Source organism: Pleurotus ostreatus, assembly GCF_014466165.1.
Source record: "Pleurotus ostreatus strain PC9 chromosome Unknown scaffold_8, whole genome shotgun sequence".
Taxonomy (NCBI): domain Eukaryota; kingdom Fungi; phylum Basidiomycota; class Agaricomycetes; order Agaricales; family Pleurotaceae; genus Pleurotus; species Pleurotus ostreatus.
In genome coordinates, this window is record NW_023503163.1 from 2,594,421 (window position 1) to 2,609,789 (window position 15,369).

A 15,369-nucleotide genomic window follows, 5' to 3' on the forward strand; every position below is an offset into this window, starting at 1 on the left:
GTCACTTTTTGCTCTGACCGTTTTTGAAAGATCCTGACTCAGACATACACACACTAACTGAAGGTCAGCCATTGGCAAGCTAAATTCATTAATGAGATGCGCAGAGACACTTAAAAAAGCGCACAACAAAAAGTGACCTCTTCGAAAATCGAACTCGCGACCTCAGCGGTGCAAAATACTTCACCTCGTGACGCGATACCGTTAAACTAAGCATTCCATACTTACCACGTACTCTTAGTAATCTATAGCCTTGTTGAGCCCGATCACTATCCCAATTAGTTAGGTCATTCCCATCTACTACTTATCTGCAAATCAATCAAAACCCTTTGTGACCACCCTGTCACCGACTAACTCCAGCGTCTATGACAGTCTTGCCAGCCGCTCTATCGCGAGTTTGAGCTCTTAGCTACTCTTTGTCCTTGTTTGTCTTTTCCCACGTGTAGTCGTATTACAAACCGAATGAGCTCATTCGAGCGATACGAGTCGCTCTGGTTCTAGGAGCCTGGCTCATGAAAGCCTTGAAGCGCCACAATTATTGACCGTGGGAGGTTTCCCTTGTGAACGATTGAAACCTGTAACTTACTGTAACTTAATTTCTTCGCGCTACCGACCTGAATGGCTTCCAAGACTCTCTCAAAACCCGTCTCTTTGGACTCGTCGTCGGATGACGAAGCTCCCGAATCCTTCACCCTCTCGACCTCGAAATCAATATCGAAACAGCAAACAGCACGTCTCGCCGCGGCCAATGCCTCCGTGAAATCGAAGAAAAAAGAGAAGAATCGGGAGAGGGATCGGAAATTGAAGGAGAGAGCGGAGGCAACTCGCGGCGAGATTGCGGATTCAGGACGAGCGGGAGACGATGAGGAAGGAGACGAGGTCACCGTTCGAGAGTTAAAGCAGCGGAAGGCTCAGGCCGAGGAAGAGGTACAGAATGGCGACAACGCCGAAGATATAGTCGATCGAAATCAGTTACGCAGCTCTCTCGATGCTGAGGACGATGGTGACGAGCCTGCTTTATCATCGATTCCCAAACGTCTACCAGACCACTTGTTTAAGTCTGCATTTTCTCAGTCCCTCCCTTCCACGTCCACGTCGTCCACTTCTTTCACTTCTAAACCTTCCGAGGACCGACGAAAGCGCAAGACCGCTGCTAAAAGAAAGGCGAAGGACCTCATTGTCGGGTATGTTTCCTGAGCCCCGGGTTCCGCCCAGCAGTTGACCTAACTCGTTACTGGTAGATCCCGCGTCATTCGTACGCTCTCCGCGACCACTACCGTCCCAGACACATCGAGGACAATACCTTCTGCGAAGGTTCGGAAATTCGTGGACCGCAACCTGGCGTTGAAAGCTAGTAAGCGATCAAAGTCATGGCAAAGGGTGCCCGGTGAGTGGCATTGTATGCAGTCGTAGTGTGTCCGCCTAAAGATATTCCTTACCCGCAGCGAACCTCGGGGTGATGAAACGCAACGGCCCGGCGGCTCGGTTTGTTAGAAACCCTGTACCATCATGATTGGCATGCCCCCTTGTGAAGCAAATTGCATCTTGGTTAACATCTCAACGTCCCTTGGGAGAACGTATTATCGGTCGATCGTCAACCTAATGATGGACTCGGGTCGCGTCAACTTTCGACGATAATGCGCCCCACCCAGAGCCTTCTGAGTCTTTTTTCTTGAACCAAGGCCACCAACCTCAACATTTCTCAATCCCGGTGGCTATCGATTGATACCGCTTGTACCAATGTCTGGCATTTTTGAGGACCAGACGGGGCCTCACCCCGATGGAATACCGCCATGTCTGCGGAGTCCTTATTCATACTCGCCCGTGCGTTCATACGCAATATGGGAGGCGCGAGGGCCTTAGGCCACAATCATTGTTTAAGACATGCGAATTCTCACACAAGGCGATTCGCCACAGACATCGTAGCAGCAGTCGCTCCGGAGTGGTAGCAATGGCTCAAGTTTCAAAAATTTGATATCGATCGTTCGCCCATGATGAACAGAAAAGTTCATATACTTACCGTTTTATCGCTTCTCATATAATTATCATCAGATATCCACAACGACGGTCAACTTTATTTCAACTCATCTATCATTTGACATCAGCTCACAGCCTCGTCAACAGCCGGGCAGACTGGACTGATATGACACACGGTGCCCACTCCATTTCCTCACAAATTACGAATGTCGCCGCTGTCCTCGTTTGCTGCAGATGCAACCCAATCCACCACCGAGTCGGTGAATGACTGGCCAACTATTGATATCATATGGAGTTGCCTATTCGTGATATTCTCCTGTACTTGGGTGGCTATCCACCCGAACATCCCCCCTCGTTATATTCGGGTCTCGCGCTGGAAGATGCTACGGCGGCGGGTTTTCCTCATGCTATCTCACTCGCACTATGCGGTGCATCAAGTAGCGTATTTGGTGCTATCCACTGCCTTGCTTGGCACTCCACCTTTCCCACTGCAGCGGAGGGCCTACTATGGAGAGCTTCGTCCGTCTTGGTCACTGTTATTCCCATAATTTGGTTCTTGCTCGTAGCTGGACTTATGTTTGGGGTCCGAAAAGGGTACGGAGATTACGCACCGTACGTTTTCAGGATTCTTACGCCGACAGGACTGTGCATGTATTTTCTCGCGCGCCTCATCCTTATCGTTGAAGCATTTGTGTTGCTTAGAAGTCTTCCACCAGATGCATATCAGGTTGTAAGCTGGACTACATTCCTTCCTCGTATATATCAATATTAGTCGCTGGAGTTACCGTCGATCGAGTTGAATGTCCCTTGACCGTCGTTCACTATGCTACCGAAAGCCGTAATCAAGGATGACATGTTGGATAGGGCTTCGTTAGAGGGGGGCGTCCCAAGCGTTGTCAGTACTTCTAGGATGGCATCCGATTGGCCCTGTATGCGGGAGACAGCCTCTCTGATGGTGATGTGCGACTGTAGCTGTGGGGCTGACGTTTCAAGTTGAGGCCGCCTTCATAATGATTTGAATACTTACCCCGAACAGACCCGAATACCTATTCAACTCTTCTCTATATTTTTGTACTATCTTCGCGTCTCTTCTGCGTGATACAAAATTCGAAACAACGCCTCGCGATGCTTGGCCCAAGGCAAAGTCGTTCGCTTTCTTGATCGTCCTGATATTGACAAAATTAATATTGAGAGGGGAATGATTAAGGGTGCTAGCACTCACTGGATCAACCTTAGAGAATTTTTCATCTCTTGGGAGCCAGAGAGCGCACGCCCCTTATTCACACGATTTTTCAAGCTATTCATCGCTGCGTACACAAGATCGCAAGCGTCCGTTGCCAACGATTTGAAAGCTGACTTGTTTTCACGGAGACTCTAGTAGATTTTAGATTAGGTGAATCATAACCTCTCGACGTTGGAGCTTCACTCACGGGAATCACTATCGAGTAAAGAGAGGGCCAGAGAAGCAGCTTCCTGCATGTTGGGTACACGCGCGAGGAGGGCGGCTTGCTCTAGCGTCGAGAGCACGTCCTCAGCGCGAGCTTGACGCGAGTTTCTGTCGCTACTTGCAGTCGACGCCTTGTAGTTCTCCCGCCTGAGCGCTTTCTTGTCCTCTTCAGTGATGGCACCGTTCTTCGAGCGTGCTGATCCCATGGGTCTGATGTCTCCGTTGAAAGCTGTTACTGGGAGTTTGGGACAGAGGATGCCTTAAGTACTGGAAGAAAGGCGGTACATACTGCATTGCGTTTGATTGGCATACCGGCGCCTAGCATGTGGTTTGGGCGATATTAAAGGCGCATTATATGGACGAAACAATAGGAGTAAGTACTTGGGATGTTTGATTTCGGGCGGGCTGAACATGCAGGGGATGGTAACCCTCAACGTTGTAGCCATGGAACTCGGAGCGGTGAGGGAGGTCCCCAATGTCACTGTCATCGCGTATGTGAATGTAATAAGGAATTTACTGTGAAGCTTCACTTCTCCTAGTCACCTTAGCGCGCGAGTGTCCCAGGCCTACTTCAGAGAAGGAACGATGTGGGCATAGGGTTGAGATAGAACCTGAGATGGCTGTGTGAAAGGCATTCCACACGTTACATCAGCGCCTCTCCTTGATCAGGTTGGGCACCAAAGTGGCAATGATGGTACTTGCCGTACCATTGGGGAAAGATTGCTGGGCTATCGTCAATCTATAAGATGTATGATCGTAGGATGAGTACGCTGTCCGACACAGGACGTGTTACAGTAGATGCGCTAGAATCGTGGATACGAATTCAACCTGTTTTATAATATCAGCATCGTGCGAAGCCGTGGCGGCAGACAACACATACCATTGGGAGAGCTCTTGGGCAATTGCGTAAGGCCTCCCTCGCCACGTCCTAGAGGAATGCAGGTCATGCAATCTTCAAGGCATGGTTCTCATGGACAACGGACACTATCTCGCGATGTAGACGAGAATACTCGAGATCGAAACGACATTGATTACGACGTCAACCATGGCCAGGTGCAGAGCTGATAGCTAATGTCGAGTAGAAGTGGCGGCTTTTCAGAGCGCAGGCCAGCTTCCAGTTGAGTTCTGCTGCTTCAAGAGTGAGTTGGTCGCATACGACGCGAATTCACATTCCCTCATTTATCTGATAACTCGGTGGGGAATCCAGTCAACAGCCGGAGACACCGAAAGTAAAGTCTGGATGAAAGGTAAGCACACTTCGTGGGTGATATCAAAGAAAAATAGCATACCGTCCAGAGAAATGGGGGACTGGCGAGCATCTACATGCCGATAGTTATATACACGGGTCTTCATGATGGCCCAATAGAATCTTCAACGATATGGGGGGTTGCCAGCATGAGGCAGAATCAAATTAGCAGTGATGGAATGTGCACTTGCGGTGCTGCAGCGGAGAAATGGGAGGCACGTCACGAGTGATTCTGTTTTCACAGAATATGCCAAAAAAATGAATGGATATCGTTCGCAGCGTTCAAGGTATGATGTCCTGTTATCAAAGAGCCGTCAGCGTAGAAATAAAATGGAAAATAACGTAAGAAGGGGAAGATGGGAAGTTAAGAGGGGAGAAACCAAAACCAATTAGACACGTTGCGTTATCGTCAAAGCGAGGCGCCAATGTACGACGTAGCTCACTTGTGCCACGGGCTATGTGAGAAACCTGTAGTTCGAGGGAGGTCATCTAAACAGCTCTCACGCGTGGGTGCTGAACGGGCTGGAAGAGTGTCAATGGAAATAGACTGTCACGGGTTATATGAATGTGCGAGGGCGGCGATTCAAAGGCTGCTTCAAGCTGGTAAAATACACATTCATGCAACGTTCACTTAAAACTATATCGAGCGTCAGAAATGAGGCAACACGCATAGATCATGCGACCCACACAGAAGTGCGGTGTCCTCCCTCGTTCTCAGGATGATCAGTCCGACTCGACCTCGACGAAAGAAGGGACTTGCTATGCTATGGTAGAGCCCAAGATATTGTGGGTAAAATACCTTCCGCGGACCTACGACTGGTCGTCAAGGTGTGGCTGAGAGGTCGATATGTTCATCAGCACTATCGAGACGGAGGGGGAAGTCACAGACATTAAGTCAGAACAGAACTAGCAACACGCCCTCGACCCCTTCTTCCGGAATTTTGGACAGGAATCGCCCGGGTCTTTGTTATGCCCACATCGTCCCCTATCCCCTTTCGATTACGTCCGAGTCTGCTCGGCCACCCGTTTCGACCGGTATCGTACACATTATTCGAATTCGCTGTAGAGACATTCAGGACATTCCCTGAGTTAACGGAAGAATTGTTCGCCGTTGAGTTGTGAATGACGTAGTCTCCGTTCACGGAGTTAAATATTCCTGAGCCATTGTTGGTGATGTTTGCGAAAGCCGTAAAGCTGGAAAACGTGTGTGGAGAGGGACGAGGAGCGGGAGAAGCAGGAAGAGCGACTCGGCGATCTGATGCCACCTTTGATGAAGGGGACCTCTCCTCTGACGTCGCGTGTGGAGAATCGTTAGTGTCTACCTCTGTCGTCGAGGTATGATCCTTGAGTGCATCGAGAATAGCGTCTTGCTGGTCTTGAATGCGAGCAACAGCATCTCTGACGGTAATGTGCGACTGCATCTGGCCTCAAAAGTCAACAAGACGAGTCGTCCTCCACAACGGAGCTCAATACGCACCCCGAATCGGTCCAAAGCATCCTTCAGCCGAACCCTATACCCTCGAATTCCATCAGCGTCAGCTTTATGTGACAAAAATCGCGCAAGGAAGCCTCGCGCCGCACGCATTTCTGCGAAATGCATTATGTCTTCCATGGTTCTGACCTCATCAAAATTAGGCAAAATTAAGATCATGTAGCGCTAGCTTCAAGACTCACCTGAGCACTTCTTCGAGATGATTCACGAGGTCTTGGGGAATTTTCGTGCCATCTCTATTCTCGTCTCGGTCCTTCCAAACATTTGTTGCAGTGTAGACAAGACCACAGGCGTCAGTGGCCAAAGATGTGAACGCTGCTTTATTGTCTGATGTACTCTGTTGCACTCAGTCATCGGTGAAAGGATATTAATCCAACTGAAACTCACCTGAACCATGTCAACCAACCCAATCGCCAATCCAGCCGCTTGCTGCAAGTATGGAACGGGTGCGAATGCCGCTGCCTGCTCCAACGTCGATAATACAATGCCTGCGATGTCCTGAGCCGCATCTTTGTAGTTAGCTCGCCTGGCAGCTTTCTTCCTGTTTTCTTCGTCGAGGCTTTTCGATGACCGCGTGTTCAAGTGAGGAGACCCCATGGAAGGTCCTGTGGCGGGTTTCACGTATTGGATGAGTGGAGCCGCAAGGCAAAGTATATGAGAGAATTAAAGTGGCCATGTGGGCCGGTGGTGGTGCCACCAAGGTGTCCACAAAGTAGGCGCCGGCACAGGTTTTAGCCTATAACAGTCCCGTGGAGAGCTTGTGAAGGGAGTGTTGTGTTCAATCGGACGTGGTTGACTGTGCAGCTGCTATGGGCGACTCCGGGCCTTCTCTTTGACTCAGTCATGCTTGATTCCTCCTGGTCTCCGAACCAAGCCACTATGGAATATCGCGTTTCAAGCAAATAACCCAACGCTAGATGCAAGATAGCTGCTGGGACGGTGTGGACTCATCAGGAAAATCGCAGATAAGACTCGGAGGCTTGACTGGACATAGGTTCATCGGTTGGTCAGATCGAATTTCTCTCGTAGGCATCGCTCACGCTTACTATGTTCCCAGACAATATTTCTGATCTTGAGCATCGTTTCAGCGGCTCGATGTATGAGTTGTGTTCGAACGCTTTCAGTTCAGCAAAGAGCGAACATAGTCAATCCCATTATGGAGATGTCAAAAGCGCGGTTGATCCTTTTGGGCTTTCATTGAGGAGATGGCCGGTCGTTGATGATCACTGCTGTACCCTGTTACTGGTAGACGGCATGATCTGCGAGGAATTCATCGTTGCATGTCGGGAAATTGGTAAGGCAGACAGCCTGGTACGTTGCGCCGCAAACCGCTGCCTTTCGCCGATTCTTGGAGGTAAGTAATTCCATCGCTTGTACTTACCAATGTGGCATCTTTCTTATCTGGGCAGTGGGCAGTGCAGGAACGGGAGGCTATCTCCGCGATCGACCCGCCAACGGAGGTACATCCTATCCTCTGACCAGGCTTTGCAAAGTGGAATGGACGAACGGGAGGGAGGTAAGAACGTGCGCACGCACTCAGGTAATCAGGCCAAATAGGATATACACAACCTATGGGCTTTGTCCTCATTTGAGCATGTTCGACTCGACGTCAGATACTGTCACGCAGAAAGACCACATTGAACCTATATGTTGAAGTTATGATTGTCGCACTCTCCCATGTCACACTCACGCTGACATACCCATCTAACCTATTGTAGCTCTCTGAGCCATCAGAGCCTGTTACATTCTCATGCCCCCGAATTGACCATTGGACATCAAAACGGAACCGCCCGGTGCCAATTACGCGGCTCCTTGATTTTCATAGGACATGATTCACGACCTATCCCTAACTCACTATCCTCCCAACTGGCTCCCACGAACCTTCTTCTCTAAAACCTACAGTTTCCTCACGGCCGCTACCAGCCCTCACCGCTACGAAAAAGTTGAAAACCTCACAAGCGCTAGTAATCGATCCTATGGCAACTTCGCATTCCCGAACCCGACCCCGACCCCGACCGCGAGGGAGGCTTCAAGTCTGACCATCCTTTACTCACTGCGCCCGTGGCCAGGTGCTCTCGCTTTGCCTTTTTCGACAAACAGTGAGCCCTCTTACATTAGTTCCGTTCCTCGGCGCTTCAACGTTCACATTTTCACGGGCGAGTGGATTTCTACCAGCATAACATTGTTTCTCGATGACGAAAGGAGACATAGACCCGTGCCCCGGGATATTCGAGCACTCGTGGAGCCTAACAGTACGGCAGTAAACAATTATGCATAGTAAGGCCATCTATTCAGGCGGTGCCAAATGAAAACGATATTATTGATTGATTACTTGTTGCGCAATACGAATATAATACGAATCCCCGACGGCCACCATTCCAAACCATTCATCCAAGAGAGGGATACCCTTGCGATAAGTGGCCGATTAGAGGCCGATATTGATAGGTGTGCAGCCGATGTTAACAAGGCCGTCTAGAAAGAGAGGAGTTAGTGGGTCGTTACAATCTCCACCAACGGAACTTACTGAATTTAGTGTTCTCGCAGCAAACTGTCTGCCCGGAGCTGGGAAAGGAACAAACATTAATAACACGTCGATCTCGAAGGTCGCTTTCAGATAAACTCACCACTTGGGTCCACCTCCGATGAGGTTGGCAACAGGCGAGCATTGCAAGCCAAGCTCGCCTGTGATTCCACCGATATCAAGCTTCAGCAAGGAAGCGACAATGTTGCCCTCGGACGACTCGTGGGACTTCATGGTGTTGCAGCACTGGACGGGGCCAGTGTTGCACTTGTAGTCGGTGCGGGCTGCAAGCGGCGAGGCAGTTGCGACGGCAGCGATAGCAGCGACGAAGATGGATTGAGCGAACATCGTTGAAGGAGTGGTATGAGGTTGGTCAAGAGAGTGTGGGTGATCTGCTTGTTGAGATGAATGTAAGGCGAAATTACTCGAATGAAGAATTGGGATTGACGGTGAGGTACTTATATGCTTTTTCCTCGCTTAGCTTGCTGAATAACATTTCAGCCTCATCGCCAAATCACGGTATTCCAAGTACCCAGCTCAAGTCTAACGGCTAACCATTTAACACCCGAAGGGTCGAAGTGATCGAAGAGCTGCTTATTTGTGATCCCTCAGGCCTAAGGTGTAAACCCGTACTCATTGACATGTACTATAATTAGGCGACAAAGGGTCAGAAATGCTTGCTCGCTCGGAGTTCAGCAATCTTCCACGGAAATGGAAGAGGGAAGAGAACGCCTACGCCGGAAAGTAGTCAAAGACGCTCTTGACGAGCATTGGCAGATTCACTACATCCCCTACCCGGAAGAGACGCCCACACCTCCCAGAGATACATGCTGGGACCGTTTCTCAGTGCTCTAGGGTTGAAAGTGGAGAGAATCCCAGCCAAGTCATTAGGAATGACTACGCCCAGCCAGCCGTTTACGTAGGTACATACTTAACACCGACAATATGTGGGCGCAGAATGTCCTTCAACCATATTTACTGATGGTTCTACGCGAAATAGGACTAGGGCGGGCGGGGTCGATAATGCGTACATAAACACATTGGAGCAAGTCCAAGGGCGCCGGTCCCCACAAGTTGATAATGTTGGCTCCGCCATTGACATTTCCGACAACGCAATAACGATACTACCTTATGCGCGACTTCCTCCCCCTCCACCTTGCGCACGGTATCTCCTCTGTCTATCTCCAGGACGCGACCAGGTATTGTTCGAATTTGCCACCCGGATGTTCGTGATGTTCCCGGAATTCTCGGTGCGCCTGTTGATAGTACAGTTGTTGACGATCCAATCGCCGTCAAGGTGCCGGATTGACATCGAGCCGTTACCGATGAAGTCGGCGGAAGGAACAGGAGCAGCCGGACTGGAGGGCGCAATGCCTGCCGGGGAAAGATATTCTCCAAGCGCATCACGAATAGCACCATCGTCGTCAACGATGTCGTTGATGGCATTAGCCATGTTATTTCTTGGTCCCTAGGTTATGACGAATGGTAAAAATGGTGCTTTCTCAGTAGCGCAAGGGACATACTCCATGACGGTTTAAAGCATTCTGGAGCTGAGCTGTGTAGGTCGCAATAGTGCTTTTGTTCTGCCAGCAAAGCAACCATCGAGAGAAGACATGGCGGCTGGCGAACAGCTTTGCAATGTTGATAGTCCTATATGCCACGAGATGAGGAAACGACTGAGGGAAGGTATCCAACGGACACCCTCAAAAGCTCACTTTGATATCTCTTCAAGAAAGCCGAAGATGTATCCGGGGACGGTACATCTCGCGTCTTGATGGACTTTTGCTACTGTCACGACAGCGTAAACAAATCGACAGGCATCATTTGCGAACTGTCTCAAGGGGGATCCGTCCTTTGTGGTTTCCTATCGGACAATTCGATCAATACACAAGGACATTGAAGATGCTTAGACTCTACCTTTGCCTTGTTATCCAAGGCGAGGGCTGATCGAGCAACTTCGCGCAATTTCCCTTGAATCGATTCTAGACTTGAAGACGTCATGTCACCGTCGCCAGCCTTCCGATGCGCTGCCCGTGTTTGAGATGCTAACAAGGGTGATCAACGAAGATAGTCCAATATGTGTAACGATAAGTGCTGTAAAGCATATTGCAGGTACATGGGCAAAGGGCTGTGTGAGGGCGCTCGGCGGAGGTCTTTTGGCGTTTAAACGTCGAATAGATATATATAGATCAGAGGAGCAACTTTATATCCTGAGATGGTAAGCCAGTGTTAACAGGGTTTCGTTAGCATTTTCCAAGGAAATTCAATTGTTAGAGAGTCGGCGGTCTCGATGAACATGAACACTTACTTCCTTGTGATATTATGCTGCCAAGGGCCGAAGGGCTGGAAAACGAGCGAGATTACGCCACTTACGGATTGATATATTGCTCTTGGTCGCCTCCGCGAAGCGTTCCTTGTTCACACTCTTCTGCGTCATGTAGAAATCGAATTCACGCGCTTAATCTCTGCAATGTATAGTGATAATATTCGAGTCATACATTCGATCGCGATGGGGACTCGCCCGTTTCGAGCAACCAAATCAGCAGAGGCTCGCGCTCTGCCTTTCATTGTCGGGTGAAGAGTTAAGATTCAAGACAGCTTCTCTCGGGGTTCGGACGGTCCGAAAGTCGATTAGTGGCATGCAATATGAAAACTGGACCCACCATTTACGTGCTAACTTGGCGAGGAAACAGAGTGAAACAGGGTCCAACATCGGACGTGGATGGGCAAGGCAAAACTACAGATGCACCGGAAACAAGGCATGTTGACGCGAAGTAAGCTGGCTGAACAGGTGAATCAAGGAACGCGCACTCACCACAGGCAGGGATGAGTAGACCACTGGCGACATTAAAATGGGCGGCGTGTTGAGTAACCGATTGTTTACTAAATGGGAAGGGCTGCCGCCAGTGCACTCTATAAAGGCAAAACAAACAGCCTGGATGACTCTGAAAGGGGTGGTGTTCCTGCCGTTACCGCAAGGACCGAGTACCGCGCAGATATTGCCCATCCGAAGCATGAGCATATGGGTAGCACGAGTTGATTCTTGCGGTGATGGAAGCGCCTGGAGACTTGAGAGCGACATCCGTTCGTTCGTCGTGTCCAGAATGCGCTCCCGGTAATATATCGGGTAGGGTGGAAGAGAAATGGAAAGGAAAGTAAGGGGAAAGGGAGAGCAAAGAGGCATAGCGAAGAGGGGAAGTTAACAAAGAAGATGCTGGAGAGTCTACGGATACCAGAATACAAGGCGTGTACCGAAAGTGTGCAACGAGGAGAGGTAAATAGCGCGGAAATGACGAGATATTCCTAAAATGAACCCCGTGTAGAAGCACATGTCATGTGGGATCTCGGTGCGAGGACTATGGAGTTTAATAAATATCAGGGATCTGGAAGTCCAAGCCTTCGAGACGCGAAATCTTAGCGTGACAATGTGCATAACTACATAAGAATAAGAATAGGGTGACGGGAGACTCACATTACATGGAAACCATAGTTCTCTCATCCCAGGATGGTTTACAGGATAGTGAGAAGGGTCTCCCAGGAAATGAATGGGTAAGCCATCGTTGGTTCATGAAATCAAGGGGGGGGGGGATCACGGCGTCGCAGCCTTACCACGCCTCCTCCCTCTCTGTCCGGGTTGATGTTCCGTCTTCCTCCTGCCTGCTACAGGCGGCCTCCCTGGGCCGGATCCCATCCCCATACTACGAGCATTTCCGTTCGTCCTTCCCATGCCACCGGCATCGTATCGGTTGTTCGAGTTGACGGTAGATATGTTCATGACGTTCCCAGAATTCTTTGAGGAAGTATTAGTGGTTGAGTTATTTATGACATAGTTACCGTTGACCGAGTTGAACGTCCCCTCCCCGTTGTTCACTATGTTGCCAAACGACGTGAAGGCGTGCGTGGGATGAGGAAAAGATGGTGTACCAGGGGTCGAAGGAGTGGAGCTTGGGTTTGATGTCGCAAGAGAGTCTTCTGTTATCGCACTCGGTTGGGACTTGCTAGGAGCGTGCGCCTCGAGTGCAGTAAGAATGGCAGCTTGCTGCTCTTGAATACGAGAAACGGCATCTCGAACGGTGATATGCGACTGCATCTAGGATCAAAAGTGCGTTAAGCAGTTTTCAATGATGTTGAACATTCAACACATACTCCAAACCGATCCAAGGCATCCTTGAGTTGCGCCCTAAACCCTTGGATCCGCCCAGCATCTGCCTTATGAGAGATAAATCGCGCAAAAAGGCCTCTCGATGCGCGGGCTTTCGCAAAATCCATGACATCGGTCATCGTCCTGGTAACTGGTCATCCACAGAATCCGATAAATCATGGAACACAAGTCAAGGTACTCACTCGAGCAACTCTTTGAGGTGATCCATCAAATCTTGAGGAAGTGTCTTCCCATTGTTGTCCTCTTCGCGGTCCTTCCAAACGCTTGTTGCAGTATAGACTAGCTCGCAAGCATCATTCGCCAGTGCCTTGAACGCCGACTTGTTGTCCGATGTACTCTACAAATGCGAGGTGAAACCCGTTTGTGCCACAGACGAGCAAAATAAAGGACAGGCGTTACCTGCACCATGTCAAACAAAGCGACGGCCAGCCCAGCGGCCTCTTTCAGATAAGGTACAGGCGCAAGTTCAGCAGCCTGCTGCAGAGTAGCAAGGACGATTCCCGCAATGTCCTGAGCAACCGTGAGTTTTCCATCGGTTTCCACTTTGTCGTTTGCGGGCCCTTTGTCATTACTGGTCGTCGTAACCTCCGTTTTAGAGACTGTTGACCCCATGGGAGTGGTATCCGAAGTTGCCCACAGTCGTGTAAAGGGAGAAGTGAAGAAGGAAGATGCGTTTGCCTTTCACGCATGTGTTGGGATGTGTCAAGAGCTGCGTTGGGCCTCGCGGGCGGCGCTTAGTCGAATTCCAACCCTGTCGCTGTACCTCAACTCCACCAGCATTGCAATTTCTTCACAAACTCCTGTGAATTTGAGAAGTGAGCCTACACTTCAGCATTATAGCATGCAGCATCTAGGTGGTCTCGCCTCATTAGTATCCTGGGCCACTGGTTCCTGTCTCGACGCTGTTTCCTCGATAGGATACATGGTCATATGGATGCGCTGATGCTATAGAACTGGGGACTACAACGAAGGTAAGCTCCAGCAGCAGGTCAGCTGTTTCCGCTAACGTACGTTGAGTACAGTTTGGCTATCAGATACGGGTGTCGATACTGAGCTCCCAGTGCTCTGGCAATCTGCTTTTGGCATCCATATACGAGCTTCGGACGTCTGAATCCCTTCTTCCAGCGACAAGCAAGAGAGTACGCATGCGACGGATCTGTTTACAAGCTCGACGCTTGCGAAGCTGTGACACCTGCAAAGACAAGGTTCATGATGCTAAGTGTAAAAAAGGCCCCGAACGAGAAGTCGGGCCATTTCGACGGCGTTGGCATCTCCCCGTAAGTTCCTTGTACGCCGAAAGATTCCAGAGAGTGCAGCATTTGAGGTGATGTGTGCAGCGTCGAATTAGCTCGCCCAGACCCTCTTTGCTTCGTCAGTATCACACCGAGAACAACTTGGAGGCAAGAGCGCATGCGCCGCGCCGCGCCGCGTTATTTCATTTCGATTCTTGGAGGTAAGTGGTATCCTGGTTGTGCGGCTTCCTACTATTTTCAGTTCGAAGACATAGCCAGCCTCAGTGATCCACGCGTTGTTCTTCCCAAGCGCAGGGATGTGGTCCGAAGAATGGGATGAAAGCAAGAACGTGTGTGCGCTCGGGTATTCGAACTGAATGGCACTTATATACCCTGCGCTTACAGGAGACTTACTGTTTTACTCAGTTAGAGATACCGTAATGAAAAGATCGAAGAGATCTTGCCTTTAGTGTAGAACTTTCCCATGTCAGAATCTAGCTGACATATCTATCTAGCCTATTGTAGCTCTCCTGGGGCCTTCCAGCGTACTACGTTCTCATCTCGTCGGATATTAACACCGTGCGCTTATACGACCTCCATGAACCTTCGCCACCCAACTCCCGACGAAGAGCGCCCAAGAGAGGAAATCATCCGCACGTCGCTGCTAGTTCAGTATTCTCCCAACGACACCCACGAATCCCTTCTACTCAATTCTACCCCCCTCCCCTGGTAATGCCGTTCTGGCCCTCATCAGCGTTTCCATGTAACTTTTGAACAGGCGCCGGAAAACGACCATATAATGCCCTGCAATCCCCAATCTCAACCTACGCAAGAATGCGAGTCTTACCGTGTTCAACGAGAATGATCCCATCGTTCAATGTATTCGCTGTGCCACTACTCCCCCCTTAGCCAGCAGTGAGGCGTTTGTCGTTCGTCTTCTCTCTTTTCCGGCGCTTCAATATTCACAGTGTTTGCCGACCAATGCTGTGGCGCGAATTCCTCGCCACTGCTTCAAGGCAGAAAACTTAAAAAAAGAAAGGACCTCTATCCTGCAGCAACTCGCACAACTAGACACCTACCGGACAACACCTACTGGAACTTGTCTTCATGAGCGACGACGGCAATGCTTCGCTGGCACAGTGAAAAGGGCGTTATCAACACGTTAGGTTAATCCCATCCTCACCGTCCCGACGATGGATGCACATAGCCTAACGTTGACGCCCCCGGGGACCACACTTTAATGGAAAGGCATTCGACGCAACATGGTTTTCGGATCTCATCACGGTCATAGAGAA

The 15,369-nt window shown here is 49.9% G+C and overlaps 6 protein-coding genes across 6 annotated transcripts; 1 reads left to right on the forward strand and 5 right to left on the reverse strand.

The window, feature by feature from the left end:
- Positions 1-615: 615 nt before the first annotated feature.
- PC9H_011181 (uncharacterized protein) lies at positions 616-1,510 on the forward strand (the record flags this gene model as incomplete). The annotated part of the gene is made up of 3 exons (XM_036780666.1): positions 616-1,181; positions 1,239-1,384; positions 1,443-1,510. 3 exons carry the CDS (start codon positions 616-618, stop codon positions 1,508-1,510), a joined length of 780 nt encoding a protein of 259 aa, XP_036628049.1.
- A 1,232-nt stretch (positions 1,511-2,742) lies between these two features.
- Positions 2,743-3,627, reverse strand: PC9H_011182 (uncharacterized protein; the record flags this gene model as incomplete). Its single annotated transcript, XM_036780667.1, has 4 exons — positions 2,743-2,946; positions 3,002-3,140; positions 3,197-3,326; positions 3,405-3,627. 4 exons carry the CDS (start codon positions 3,625-3,627, stop codon positions 2,743-2,745), a joined length of 696 nt encoding a protein of 231 aa, XP_036628050.1.
- A 1,930-nt stretch (positions 3,628-5,557) lies between these two features.
- On the reverse strand, positions 5,558-6,756 carry PC9H_011183 (uncharacterized protein; the record flags this gene model as incomplete). Its single annotated transcript, XM_036780668.1, has 4 exons — positions 5,558-6,088; positions 6,145-6,283; positions 6,342-6,496; positions 6,547-6,756. 4 exons carry the CDS (start codon positions 6,754-6,756, stop codon positions 5,558-5,560), a joined length of 1,035 nt encoding a protein of 344 aa, XP_036628051.1.
- Positions 6,757-8,584: 1,828 nt separating this feature from the next.
- Positions 8,585-9,028, reverse strand: PC9H_011184 (uncharacterized protein; the record flags this gene model as incomplete). Its single annotated transcript, XM_036780669.1, has 3 exons — positions 8,585-8,631; positions 8,684-8,721; positions 8,784-9,028. 3 exons carry the CDS (start codon positions 9,026-9,028, stop codon positions 8,585-8,587), a joined length of 330 nt encoding a protein of 109 aa, XP_036628052.1.
- Positions 9,029-9,809: 781 nt separating this feature from the next.
- PC9H_011185 (uncharacterized protein) lies at positions 9,810-11,117 on the reverse strand (the record flags this gene model as incomplete). The annotated part of the gene is made up of 5 exons (XM_036780670.1): positions 9,810-10,148; positions 10,204-10,330; positions 10,396-10,544; positions 10,598-10,725; positions 11,054-11,117. The coding sequence occupies 5 exons, from the start codon at positions 11,115-11,117 to the stop codon at positions 9,810-9,812; spliced, it is 807 nt and encodes a 268-aa protein (XP_036628053.1).
- A 1,152-nt stretch (positions 11,118-12,269) lies between these two features.
- On the reverse strand, positions 12,270-13,454 carry PC9H_011186 (uncharacterized protein; the record flags this gene model as incomplete). The annotated part of the gene is made up of 5 exons (XM_036780671.1): positions 12,270-12,624; positions 12,676-12,770; positions 12,827-12,965; positions 13,025-13,179; positions 13,242-13,454. The coding sequence occupies 5 exons, from the start codon at positions 13,452-13,454 to the stop codon at positions 12,270-12,272; spliced, it is 957 nt and encodes a 318-aa protein (XP_036628054.1).
- Positions 13,455-15,369: the final 1,915 nt, after the last annotated feature.